This window comes from Dipteris shenzhenensis, chromosome 7 (assembly GCF_047967505.1).
Source record: "Dipteris shenzhenensis isolate YYH24624 ecotype China chromosome 7, Dip_SZ_1.0, whole genome shotgun sequence".
NCBI classification, from domain to species: Eukaryota; Viridiplantae; Streptophyta; class Polypodiopsida; order Gleicheniales; family Dipteridaceae; genus Dipteris; species Dipteris shenzhenensis.
This window is the reverse complement of record NC_141602.1, coordinates 22252790-22267357: the sequence shown is the minus strand read 5'-3', so window position 1 is coordinate 22267357 and position 14568 is coordinate 22252790. Positions and strand designations below refer to the sequence as shown.

The following is a 14568-nucleotide window of genomic DNA, read 5'->3' as shown; positions in this document are numbered from 1 at the left end:
GGATTTGTACATGTGAGAGCATATATTTATACTATTGTCTACCCATCATTGCTGATGATGTCGTGGGATGTCATAGTAGCTAGTCCGTGCTATGCATGATGCAGTTTATAGTTTCATTGTTATGAGTGACTATCATGAGAATGAAATTGCTTTGTGTTGTGTTTTTAGAGGACATGCAAATTTCACCTTGTGAAGTTTTCGTCCATGTTGTGGTGTGTTGATATTGTGATAAATTATTTTTATCTTAAGTGGTGCCCTATTAGCTAGGTTGTCCAAGCATTATTATGTTTAGATGCTCGTTTGGGAGAGATTTAAATGAAATCGTATAGTCTTCACAAGTGGTTGTAGATTGAATGAAGAGAATGTTGACTACTTTGTTGATTAGCCTTCTCCCTTAGTGCTGCACTTCACGTCTGAAGTGCCGACATAAACTAAATGGATGCTCAAGTATGTGCCTGCGTGTGGATTTGTACATGTGAGAGCATATATTTATACTATTGTCTACCCATCATTGCTGATGATGTCGTGGGATGTCATAGTAGCTAGTCCGTGCTATGCATGATGCAGTTTATAGTTTCATTGTTATGAGTGACTATCATGAGAATGAAATTGCTTTGTGTTGTGTTTTTAGAGGATGAGTTTGGGCATGTTTTTGGATTCATGTAGATATATGTTCCTGCTGTATTAGCGAACATGCAAATTTCTCCTCGAAAAGTTTTTGTCCATGTTGTAGCTTGCTGATATTTCAATAAATTCTATCATAAGTGGTGCATTGCCTAATCAGCTAGATTGTCTAAGCATGATTTTGCTTAGATGCTCGTTTGGGAGAGACTAAAATAAAATTATATAGTCTTCACAAGCAATCGTGGCTTGAATTAAGAGAATGTCTACTACTTTTTGATTAGCTTTCTCTCTAGTGCTTGCGTTTGTCACGATTGAGTTTGTCCTTCACCTTTGCAGTGCCGACAACAACTCAATACGAAGACCTTTCTATAAATGGATGCTCTAGAATGTGTGCGTGGGTGGATTTGTATGTGCTAGAGCATATGTTTATGCTATGGTCTACACCCACCATTGGGTGCTGATGACATCGGTGGGGATGGCATTGCTGCTATGCGTGATGGAGTTTATGGGTTTCATCATTATGAGTGACTATCATGAGATTGAAACTGCACAATGTGTTGTGTTTTTCGAGGATGAGTTTGTGCATATATGTTGCCGTCGCATCAACAGACATGCAAAAATTTCATCTTGTGAAGTTTTCGTCCATGTTGATGTTTGCTGATATTGCGATAGATTCTTTTAGTGCTGTCGTTGCCCTCTAAGCATTATTTTGCTTAGATGCTTGTTTGGGAGAGACTAAAATGAAATCGTATAGTCTTCACAAGCAGTTGTATCTTGAATGAGACACTTTTACATTAACCTTCTCCTTTAGTGCGAGCCTTTGTCCTGGCTGAGTCTGCCCTTCACCTCCGGAGTGCCGACTGAAACTCAGTATGAAGACCTTTGTATAAATGGATGCTCAAGTATGTGTGTGTGTGAATCTGGATGTGTGAGAGCATATGTTTATACTATGGTCTACACTCGCCGTTGGGTGCTGATGACATCGGTGGGGATGTCATAGTAGCTATGCGTCATGGAGTTTATGGTTTTCATCCTTATGAGTGACATTCATGAAATTGAAACTGCACAGTGTGTTGTGTTTTTAGAGGATGAGTTTGGGCATCTTCCTAGATTCATCTAGATACTTGTTTGGAGCTGGTCTGGAGGTTGGGGCAGTGCAAGAACACCTAGCAGACAGGCAGCAAGTCAGCCAGGCTGGAGATTTACAGAACGGGTCGGTTGGCTGGAGGATTTCGGGCCTGCAAAAGGCTCCCAGCCTTGGGGTCTTCGTATCCATTATGTACCCAGTGAGCAGGGACTCTAATTACGCAATTTGGGCTGCGAACACAACAACAGGGAGGTCCAGAACACCAGCAGCAGGTCTTCATATTTGGGCTTTCTACACAGCAGCAAGGAAAGAATCATGGGAGGGAGACTCGTGCCTCACCATTGGTTGTAGACGGAGGGAGCAAGGAGGTCAAGGATCAAGCAGCAAACACTGCCTTATGACTGGCTGTCCAAAAAGCGGCAGGAAGGTGTGTTTGTGGGGCACCACTTCTGTCCAGGTCATTAAGGTAGAACGCCTCAAGGTAGGTGGTTTGCTGAGTTTGCTTGAGATCCAGTTGCTAAGTGGGAAAGTGTTTCTATGGAGATCATAGTAGTTTTACCTAAAACGAGTAGAGGCCATGCGGTATCACTAGTCGTGGATCGATTGAGTAAAATGTGTTGTGACAAAAATGGCAATGAAGACGCCTGAGTTAGCTCGGCAATTCTTTGAGAATATCTATCGCTTGTAAGGCTTACCTGCCAATATAGTAAGCGATTGAGATACAAAGTTTATAGTCATTTTTGGCTTGTTGTGTTCAAAAGGTGGAACCCATGCTAAATATGAGTATGATTGATCATCCACAGAGTGATGGGTTAGATTGAGAGAGTCAAGCAGATCCTAGAAGATATGCTACGTGCATATGTAAGCAAAAAGTAAACCAATTGGGAAGAGCACTTGCTCCATAATGGAGCTTGCTTATAATAGCGTCAAAGACTCAGCCATAGGGTATAATCCCTTATGCTGATGTATTGTTTTCAGCCTCAAACCCCCATGGCCATTGGACTCAAGAAGGAGAAGTTACAATTCAAGATCTCAATGAGATGTTGAAAATCGCAAAAGATAATGTTAAAAAAGCACAAGACTGTGCTAAGCATTATGCCAACAAGAGCCATCGACAAGTCATCTTCAGGAAAGGTGATAAAATATACTTAAGGTGTCTAAGCATTCAGAATCTTTAAAGATGGGGGTAGTCCCAAAATTATCACTGAGGTATTGTGGTGCATTCACAATACTTGAAAGAATTGGAGGTATTGCTTATGAGTTAGCCTTTTACAAAGGCTGTACAGTTCATTCAGTCTTCCATGAGAGTAGATTGAAAAAGGTTTAATGTGTTGATGATAATGTTGTTGACATAGAGCCTGAATCCTTGTCACATGACCTGAAAAGATCTTGGATATACAAGATAAAGGACTAGACACTCAGTACGATGTAAGTGTTTAGTTAAGTGGAAGGATAGGCCCAAAGAAGGCTCTACTTGGAAAAAGTTGCACACTTCCAAAGAGATTCCCAAATTTTGTTTTCAAGGATGAAAACTTTCTCGAGGGGGAAGTAGTGTCCCCTCAATGGTAATCCCGAAGTCTAGGTGAGCTATGCTATTTGAAGGCACGTACAGGATTTGGCTTTTTTTTTTTTTTTTTTTTTTCCAAAGAGAAGAACTTTCTATCAATGATTGAGAGACCAACCATACAAATGAGCCATCCGAAAGGTGCTGGTCATGGGGAAAATAGAAAAACTGGATGTTCGAAAAACCAGCCTTTTTCCAGAGAACCTAGCTCAGTACCCAGGGAATCTCTGAAACAGGGGCTAACAATCAGGGGAGAGGTCTATACATCCAGCGAATACCTCGCTCAGTAAACACATAAACTATACCTGCCTTGCCTTGCAAAACATTCCCTTTGTATGATGATTGCCCTGGATCTGAAGTCCTGCACTCCTAGATCGTGCGCAGGGTGTAAATGATATCGTCAGATTGCGACAAGGGTGGCTGCTTGGAGAACCTGATGGCCTTCCATCACAAAACTGCAGCGGGAAACCTAGATATTCTAGGCAGTGATGCTGGACACTGTCTCCATACTCTATCCTTTGGTGAAGGCAAGGGGTGTGGATGGGAATTTATCCTAAAGACCTGCTGGCCCTAGATCCTGTAGGTTGGAGAGGCTGCATCAATGGAGAAGGCATGACCCCTCTCCGTTAGCCATGCAACCATCCCCCAAGTGAAGTCTTGCTGTAACCTCTGCATATTGGCAACAATCATTAGGACCCCGTCCCTATCCTCTGCACTGCGGGGCAGCCCCATAGACAATGCGGGATTGTTGGCTGACTGGGCAGTCACAAAAATAGGCAGTCCCACAGAAAAGGTCATAGGACTTCTTATAGCAGAAGCGTTGGCTTTTGTGCAAGCCAATTATATGGTGGCCAAGTGAAGGAAAAGCTGGTGATCCAAAATTAGATGATGCTGTCTACATACAGCATACACATCACCCAGCGTGGCTTCCAGCAGGGAGGATTCACTCAGCCATGATCTGCAACCTTAAAACGCATGCTGCTGCCAGCCACCAGCATCAATCCAGACATGAATCAAGCAGCCAGGAATCTGCCATGTCCGAGGCAGCACTACTGCGTTTTCTTACTACTAGTTCTGCATGCATGTGTCCAGGCTGCTTATGTTTGGCTAGCTAACTCAGGTGAGTAGCAATAAAGGGCTCAATCAGCGTGGATAGCACACGTATGGAATGAGTACAGCCCAGCCACCTTAAAAACACTGCCACCCCTCATACGGTACACAGCCCATACAACAGCCTGCATTTGTCACCACACACCAATCCAAAGAGGGGAGCTCTTCTAATCCTCCCAGTAGCGTGCACATAACAAGCTGACTTTTAGATGAGGGAGAGCATAGCTCTGTAGGCCATCTTCTGGTGGTTCTAGTGATGCCCTATAGGCCATGGTATGTGCCTTGTAGGCGTAAGTGTAGGCACTTGTAGTGTTAGTGCCTTTTAGGCCACATAGGACACTTGTCAGGTACGACGGATGTACAGACAGCTGATACAGAAATTTACGGTCATTTGGTACAGACTGTACGGGGACGGAACAGATCCGTGGCTCTGATACCTCTGAAGGATCGAATGAGTGAGAGAGAGAGTGCAGGTAGCAAAGAGTCGCTGAGTGAGCCGTCACGTCAAATCTTAGATAATGAAAGAATCTAAGTACAAGGTACTTGTACCTAGACCTAGGACTTTTTATTGCTAATGATGCTCAGTCCTGGTACTTTGATAGTGGTGCTTCCAAGCATCTCACATCTTGCAGACAGTTGTTCCATTCTTTAGCTGATGCACCTCGAGGGGGGACTATTACATGTGCTAATAATGCTTCAAATGCTGTAAAAGGAGTTGGAGATGTGCAGCTCACATGCATTTCAAGCCATCCTGTCGCTCTGACAAATGTTCTTTTTGTGCTTGGCATTGAAGTCAACTTGATTTCAATTTCAGCAATTGCTACTTCAGGTTTCAGAGTAATTTTTGATGGCTACAGATGTCTAGTTTATGATCTTCGTGATGATAATACCATAGTTCTCACTGGCACTTTGCAAAAAGGGCTTTATCACCTTGATCATCATTCAGCTGCACTTTCTATTGAAGCATTGGCTATTTCAGATTCACAGCTTGCTGAAAGTCATCTTTGGCATGAGAGAATGGGCCATCTAAATTATAGAGCTCTTGCAAAGCTACATTCACAACAGATGGCAACTGATATACCTCAAACTCACACAGTTTCCATACATGTGTGTGAGGGTTGTCATTTGGGTAATATGCATCGATTTCCCCAAAACTCTCACAAAGGAAATTGCAGCTAGTACACAGTGATGTCTGTGGCCCAATGAGGACAAATGCCATTGGGGGGTATAAGTATTTCATGACTCTCATTGATGATTTCACAAGATATTGCTGGGTATATCCTTTAAAGGCCAAATCTGAAGTTTTCTTATGCTTTCAGAGATGGCTGAATATGGTTGATAATGAATCAGGATGCAAGCTTGTCACCCTCAACATAGATAGGGGGGGAGAGTATATGTCAAAGGAGTTTGATGCATTTTTGTCTTCACGGGGCATTATTCACTCATGCACTACTCCTTACACCCCTCAGCAGAATCCTGTTTCCGAAAGGAAAAACAGGTCCACAATGGAGATGGCCAGATGCATGCTTAAGGCCAAGTCTTTGCCCGATAAATTTTGGCTTGATGCAGTAATGTGTGCCAACTATGTGCTGAATAGATCACCTACATTGGCATTGAAGACTATTACACCTTATGAAGCATGGAAAGGCAGGAAGCCTTCACTTTCACACATGAGAGTTTTTGGATCTCTTGCATATGTTCATGTACCATCTCAGCTGAGACATAAGCTTGATGACAAGGCAATCAAATGCATATTTATTGGCTACAGCCAGGAGAGCAGAGGGTATCGGTTATATCAACCAAATATTGGGAAGATTATTGTCAGTAGAGATGTGATCTTTGCTGAACATTCAGCTTCTCCTCTTGTGGACTGCAAAGCAAAGCCAGATGTGGACATGTTTGATGCCTTTGAATCTTGGTTACCTCTGCCATCATCAGAAGAGGATTTTGACCAGCAACATGAGCCTCCTGTAGGCCCTCCACTAAGCAATAATCAGCCACAACCTCATGCTGATTTGCAGGTTTCTCTTCCGGCACAAAATGATCCCACTACTCGTGATGCAGTCATTGAAGAAAGAGCTGTCAATAGACAGCAAAGGCAAGTTCCCAGATGGCTTCTTGATACATTGAGGGACAGCAGACAAGATCAGCCTTTTGCTGCCCGGACAAGATCAGGGAATAGACAGCATGGTCACTTTCTTGAGTTTGCACTCCTTGCTACAACTTGCAATGAAGAGCCTCTGTGCCATAAAGATGCTTTTGATAGCAAAGAGTGGATGGATGCAATGAAAGCTGAGTTACAATCTATTGCCAAAAATGACACATGGGAATTAGTAGATCTCCCTCCTGGCAAGCATGCCATCGGAACGCGGTGGGTCTACAAACTAAAAAGGAAATCTGATGGCAGCATAGATCAATACAAAAATCCGTCTTGTTGCAAAAGGGTATGCCTAACAACAAGGCATTGACTTTGAGGAGACATTTGCTCCCACATCCAGGATTACTACCATTAATGTGTCATTGCCATTGCAGCCCATCATCATTGGCAAGTGCACCAACTTGACATCAAGACCGCTTTTCTTCATGGGGATCTGCAGGAAGAAGTCTATGTCACACAACCTCCTAGCTTTGAGGTTGTTAATTTTGAAAATAAGGTATGCCGGCTTAGAAAAGCCCTTTATGGTTTGAAGCAGGCACCCAGGGCATGGTATGCCAAAATTCATGCACACTTACTATCCCTTGGTTTTCAGAATAGTCCCACAGAACCCACTCTTTATGTCCGTGGGAGTGGATCTGATTTTTTAGTGCTGATTTTGTATGTGGATGATATGCTCATCATGGGCCTAGATACTTAGCAAATTGCAGCTTTCAAGGCTGATTTGCAGCAGATTTTTGACATGTCAGACATGGGACGGCTCCATTATTATTTGGGCGTTCAGTTTGCTCATGTTGAGGGGGGTATCATGGTGTCTCAGAGCAACTATATTGGATAGCTCCTTGATCGTTTTCAGTTTGAGGATTGCAAGCCAATCTCTACTCCAGTGGACCCTGCTTCAAATTCTCAGCCCATGATGGGAGCCCACCATGTGATATCACTCTTTATCAGCAGGCTGTTGGATGCCTTATTTATTTATGTCACACCACACCTGGCTTGCAGTATGTAGTATCTCAGCTCAACAGATTCATGCACATGCCCAGTTCACAGCATTGGCAGGCAGTGAAAAGAGTCTTCAGATATCTTCCAGACTGATGCATATGTTTGATCCTATGGTGTGTTTCCACATTCTCTGAATTTTGCTTGAGACACTGTCTGTTTAGTTAACCTAATGTGGAGCTTGGTTACATTGCTATAGAATATTGGGCTTTAGAACAACAAATATCTAAATTTTTACGATTGGATATATCCTAGCCTTACAAAGGTATAATGTGCAGCTTGGTTACATTGCTATAGCGAACCAATCTTCCTTGGCTTGCAATTTGCTTCATGCACCTATTTTCATATTTTGTAGATGTGAAACCTGATTGCAGGCTACTGGGATTCGCCCATGGAAGGATTTGTAGCCTCATCGTCTTTATCTTGTGCCTATGGTTTTGCTATTATCGGCAATAGAATTAGTGTTGGCAGCTTTGCGGTGTTCCCGAAGGGCACCCTTCATTGGTCTGCAGTTTCAGTCAGCTTGTCAGTTGACCTTGTTGTCTGCCTACCTTCTTGTCTATCTATACTGTTACTCTATACTGCCTATGGTAGCTGAAGTCAAGCAGCTTGACCCTCATGCACACAAGAATGTTTGAATCTAGAAATGTTCAGGTGCAGGCTGATTGAGATTTGTCTGGCGTGTCCCGCTCTTTCTTTGATTGTTTTAGTTTTGGAATTTGTTACAATGGAAAACAATTCGAAACCACAGAATTTTTAGCTTTTATTGAATTTGTATTATTGTGTAACCTTAAACGTGATTGAATTTGCATTATTGTGTAACCTTCAACATTATTTAATTTTGTAACTGTCAAGGGGTTGTTATCCCAGTGGTATGATGCAAGGATGCCTGTGTGCAGACCTGGGTACAATCTGTGGGACGGGCATATAGTGATATTCTGCATGGTTAGTTTCCTGATTGCCATGTAAAACCGAACGACACAGATGTATGGTTGAAAGGTGTCTCATATCTGCTGCTATGGGTGTGATGTTAAAATGACCCTTGTGTGTGTGTGTGAGGGAGAGAGAGAAGAAATTAAATGGAAAGAGCAACGGAAGCTTATTAAAGGGCCATGACGGAACAGTAAAAAATAAATAATTGCTTGCAATGATATTCCTTGTTGTATGTAGTTGTGCACCCCACACAATATTGTGATTTTGTCTTTGCAGTCTTCTTAAATGTTGCATCTTATTGACCACCTGCAGTTCCGAGATGAAGCTGAACAAACTGGGAGCATTGGGGTCAGGAGCATTGAGGCTGGTGGATGATGTCGTGCCAATCAGATCATTATATTTGGGAGTAATGGGCTGTCAATAATGGGGTTATGTTAATGACGTCATATTTTACAGATTTTGGGAGCAATGGGGTTCTGCCAATGGGGTTTTATTTTGGGAGAAATGGAGCCTAATTTGGGAGGAATAGAACCTTTTTGAGATCAATGCTGCCCTTACGTGTCATTGATGTCTCGGGCACCCTCAGTAGCGAGGGAGCGGTTTGTTTTAAGATACCACATGACTGGAATTTCCACATGATATCACACACTTGGACTGAAGGTCTGCTTGTTTTCTCTGAGCGAATAAAGCAGGAGGTCCGCAACTACTTCTCATTCGCCGATTTACGAGGATTAACAGACCCTTACGGGTGGGCATTGGAACTGGCCACCTTCTCTGAAGAGCCCTGCTACCAGAAGATGTTAGAATTCTTAAATGTACTCGCTACTGATGGAGTGAAATTGGTTTGGATGGACACTTTATGCATCAATCAGATGGATATAAAAGAGAAGAGTAGAGAAATATCAAGCATGGGTGAGTACTACAAGTGCAGCCAGGGATGCTATGCTTCTACCCATGGTGTGGATCGAGGATTCCGATTGTGGTCGGACGGCCAAGATCCAGTTCCTCGTTGGTTTTCAAGGGCATGGACACTGCAGGAATTCTTGCTGCCTAGTACACTCACTTTTGTAGTAACGGGATTACATTTTGCAACCATACAACTTGTGAATTATGTGATCGAACGGTCACATGTTGGGTACTGTCGATGCACCGTGCGGCAATTGGATTCTCAAGCTCTCCCTAAGCCAGATAATTCACAAATGAAATATGTGGACCTCAGAGAGATCATAACAAGCGATGATCGCTGTCCTAAATGTGGCACAAATTTGATACGAAAGGTCTCTATAGAGGATGAGGCGGGCATTCTTTATTTTGTAGATCGGGAGGCTTTTTTCTCCTTGATGCGTGCTGAGACTCTTGTTCATGCAGCCTTGCACCTGGATAATGCTGTCGCACGTGCTTCTGAGGTTGCTGGTAGTAGGTTTGGCAGGTTTGGCCCTGATGGTGGTGAGACACGGGCTTTTCTACAAACACGAAGATGGCCAGCCTTTAAGGTGGTGTCAGAGATCGCAGCTCGTAATTGCTCACTGGAAGAGGATCGAGTGCTCTCTATACTGGGTCTGCTACCGGTGAAAGATCTGAGGGAGGTGCAGGCAGGGAAGACCCTGGATGAGCAGATTGCAGGTCTCGCGAAGCTGCTACGGGATGATGATGCGTTGATACAACTATGCGCTCTGGATGCAAAGGCTTATGGAGCCACAGGGATGTCATGGGCTCCGGATTTTAGCACCACTAAGGATCGAATATATGGTTGGCAGACCATGTTAATGAATTTCAGAAAGAGTGTGGTTGTAAAAGAGGTAACAACTGCTGGAAAAATTGGGCTTGCAGGGAAACTCGTTCAAGTTCGTTTAAGGCTACCAGCATTGGAGTCGGCTTGCTACACGGAAGTATCTTTGGGCTATGGCGACGACCCCAAAGGGCTCCAATGGGAAGAAATATTTAGCCGGGGAGAAGTACAACTCTGCCGCAGCAGCAATGCAGAACTGGAGCTTATTGTGGAATTTGTGGGTAGCTACTACAACACAGGTGAAGTCAGGCTGGCATTAGCTGTTGTTGAGGGTAGCTCCTGTCTCCCGTCTTCTGCAGACTGGATAGAATTTGATTCCTGGTGGTTACATTTGGGTGCCTGTGAGCAAGAGGCAGGAGAACCTTCTCAACGTAACTTGGTGATGGTGTGCATTAAAAGGGACGAAGAACTGCACAAGATCGGTGTTATGCGTTTGAACTCTTCCACAACCAACCGTCTCTTTGGAGATAAAGATGAGTGTGTTGTAGTAGTAGGGGGATTCGGACATGACTTCAGATACTCCTTACATCCTCCTGGTACATCCTCTCCATATCCTCATTTTCATTGTACCCACAAATTCATGCGAACAATAACGCACAAGCCATATTGGAGACAAAAGACAGAACACTCGAAACTAAGCACCCAGCTAAGAGACAATAAATCCGAAGAACAAAGACAAACTGCAAAAAGTTTTTTTTCGCTCAGAAATATCTGTCATCCAAGCTATCTTCAGGCACCTACAAGTGCAATAGGAGCAATCTCATTGTGGCTTGTTGAAAGAAATCAATCTCATTGTGGCTTGTTGAAAATTTCTTTTTCCACACAACCAGCACCTGGATGATCAATAAGGGTGCCGTCCTAGCATGGGTTGCATCATATACAAGAATTTGTTTTTCTTAAATTAAAAATTTATGTGGTATTGTATTTGTAAATGGACTTGTGCATAGGACAATTGTAATTGCTCTCTCTTTGAAATGAACTTACATGTTGTTGCGATATCACATCCTTTGAATGATTGTGCATAGGACAATCGTAATTTCTCTCTTTGAAATGAACTGACATGTTGCGATATCACATCCTTTGAATGATTGATCAAGTAACATAAGTGGATACTATTTAGGGTGGGCTTTTAGAAAGCTGAGTGCTGAGCCCTCGAGCTACTGCTACTGCGAGCCGTTGCTCCCCCTGACGCCATGCCTTCCTTGGCTGCCCCGTTGCCTCCACCCCCTCTGTACTCCCTTGCCCTCCTTGCCGCCCCTTTTGTTCTTGCCGCCCTTCTTGTGTCCGTTGTTGCGTTGCCTCCCGCTCGCCTCTATTGCCTCCCCTTCCGCTTGCTGTGCTCCCCTCCGCTTGCTGCGTCTTCCGCCACCCCGTTTCCCTTCGCTCCCCGCCACCTCCACCTCTTCTGCCTCCCGCGTCCCTCTCTTCCCCATTGGCTCCCCTCTCCATCTCCTCTCCGTCCTCTTGCCTCTCCTCCCCTCCTCTCCCCTCGCCTTCTCGTCCTCCTTCCTCTCCCGTCGCCCGTCCTCCTTGCCCTCCTTACTTCACTTCTGTCCTTGTCCCCTCCGCCTCGCCTTGTCTCCGCCTTTCCCTCTGGTGCTCTTTTTTCCTTTTCTTCTCCCTCCTTGCAGCGGGAGCACTTGTGCTTATGAAGACGAAAGAAAAACCTTGTTGGTGACCCTTGGTTTGGCCGGAGGGGCTCTATGGCAGTACCCTTGAATCCCACAGCCGTTAAGATTCTTCTTTTCCCAGCTGACAAGCAACAGATACAACAAGCAGTTCAGTCCCTTTAGGACAAGGTGCTTGTAGGCAGAATTGTGGGCCTCACGTCTACACGGAGACAGGTGCGAGAGTGGATCTAGGTGAGCTTGGCATTAGAGGGAGACCACATCCAAGAGGTCACCATCTATGGAGGAGGCATTTTCCTCATCCAGTTGAGCTCCTCTGACATTACCTTGATACTTGTGACCAGAGTCTCGTACTCCTTGGTCCGCACCTTGTCTACCTCTTTCCTTGGTATCATAGGTTCACAATGGAGGACATGGATACGACACACCATGTTCCACGGTTTTCAGTTACACTCCGCTTTTCAGGGCTTCCCAAGGAGTATGGAGCCATCCTCCCTTTCATTGGTCGGGCATTTGGCACAGTGCTTGAGTCTCCGCCAAAGACGATTGCCTCTGTTCTAGCAGATAATGGAGTTCCCAGGAGGATCAGACTGGTGGTTGAGAGCCTGGAGTCCCTTCTAAAGTTGATCCTTCTCGAGACCTTGGAAGGGGGCACACTTCGCCAGAGGGTGGAGGTCTCCGGGTTACCAAATCAGTGTCTTTTGTGCAGACAGATGAGTCATCTCGCCAGAGATGGTCCTCGTGGCCTCTCTCGTGCGCCTTTCCCTCCCTCCTCCGCAGAGTAGGTAGAGTCAGCAGGCCCGAGTTCAGCGCCCTCTCAGGCAAGAGCAATAGAAGGGTGGTCTCCGGGTTACCAGGCTAGTATCTTTGGTGCAGATAGATGGGTTACCTCGTCAAAGATTGCCCCCGTGGCCTCCCTCGTGTGCCTCCCCCTCCCTCCTCCGTAGTGTAGGCAGAGTCAGCAAGCCCGAGTTCAACATCCTCTCAGGTAGGAGTAGCAGGAGTCTCAGATCCCATGAATTATTCCCTCTGCAGGGGACTAGACACATGTTAAGAAGAAAAAGAAACCAAGCAAGCAGGCCCGCAAATGCCGTAGGCAGAGGGCTAATCATAGAGACTCTTCAACCCTATGGAGGCAAAACAAAATCTCCAAACGAGGTGTGTCTGAGATCCCATTGCACTGATCAAACCCCCCTTTTGGGATTGAAGGACCATGAGTGTTACCTCCAGTGATAGAGAATATGAGTTCGGAATCTCCAGATAGTTCCAGGATTCTATCCTCCAGAAGTCCCACGGTAAGGGACGCCCAGGTTAGAGGTTGGGGGCTGTTGATTGGGAGGACGAGCCTTGTCCCTCCGAATCCCTCTCTAGACGAACCTACTGTTGCGATGAGGAAGCAAAAGGGGACGTTATTGTTCCCTTGTCTGCTGACAAGGGTGTCGAAGCAGAAGAACTTGCTGCTGAAGTGGAGGGGGGGACGGCGGTAGAGGGAAGGGTAGGGACGTGGGGGACATGGGGAGGGGGGCCGGTGGTGAGAGTGACCATAGAAGGGGGGACGTAGGGGGGGGAACCCTGGAGGGAGAGGGGGAAGTGAAGAGGAGGGGGAGGGGTCTGGGGGGGAAGGAGGAGGGGGGATAGGGGGGGGGATAAGGACAACAACAGGCCTCCCTGTTGATCAGGTTGGGCTTTGGATCGGCTCCTCCGCGGTTCTTGTCAAACAGCCATTGTTGCTCCGATGGTGTCTTGGAGACTATCCCGCATTGCCTGTGGAGCTATCATAGCGCAGCAAGGATCTGGATGGGAGCCCAAGACACGTATGTAAAGTTTTCATAGAGACTACACTTGGGGGATGGTGGCTTGTTTGACAGAGGGAGGACACGCGTTTCAGATTGATGAGATCTCCTCAGCCTGTCGGATACAGGGTTAGAGCATCCAGAGGATTGCACTCCACGAGGTAGTCTCCCCTAATAGTCTAGCTCCTCCTCCTCCTAAGGAGGACAATCTTTGGGAGGTGGTAGCCAACATCACGGCTTGGAACATTTGGGTGGCTCGCTGCAGTCTTGTGATGGGTGAGCATCGGTTCCACCCGTGGCTACCCTAGTTGCCATATGACAGGATATCATTTACACTCTACGGTCCACCTGGGAGCGCGGGACTCAAGGTTGTAGGGTGACTATCGAGAGGCGTGCTCATTTCTCCAAGGCTTGGCCTGCAGGTGTTTTCTACATCTTCACTCCGCGAGGGATTCGTTGGCTGTATAGTCCCCCCACTTGGCTGTTAGCCCTAGTTCTAGAGATCCCCTAGGCAGTGAGTTGGGTTTCTCTGGATAGGCTGGTTTCTTTCTTTTAGCCTTTTCCGGTTTTCTTTCATACTTAGCACCTTCGGGGCTGTTGTCTTGTATGAAATCTTTCAAGCATTAATAGGAGGTTCCTTTCTTTGGGGAAAAAAAAAGGTGGATACTATTTTAGGAGGCTGGAATAGAGGGATAGGGAAAGATACGAGATGTTTGCATACGTAGTGGAATATATAGGTGCACTTAATTACGTGATCACATGAGAGAGAGAGAGAGAGAGAGAGAGTATGCATGGCTTTTCTGTTGTTTGCAATCCGAAGAAGACCATCTACCCAAGTAGGATACCTATGCATTGGTGCATTAGTGTTTGTCTCATGCATGTGTGT

General features: G+C 45.5%; 1 protein-coding gene across 1 annotated transcript in view; it reads left to right on the top strand.

Annotated features, from left to right (window-relative positions):
• LOC147900102 (uncharacterized) overlaps nt 1–11102 on the top strand; it is a 45024-nt gene extending 33922 nt beyond the window's left edge. Inside the window, exon 3 of the mRNA XM_087376580.1 lies at nt 8785–11102. Coding sequence (XP_087232706.1) covers nt 9018–11102 — 2085 coding nt within the window. The 5' untranslated portion in view covers nt 8785–9017. The remainder of the gene's footprint in view (nt 1–8784) is intronic.
• Nucleotides 11103–14568: the final 3466 nt, after the last annotated feature.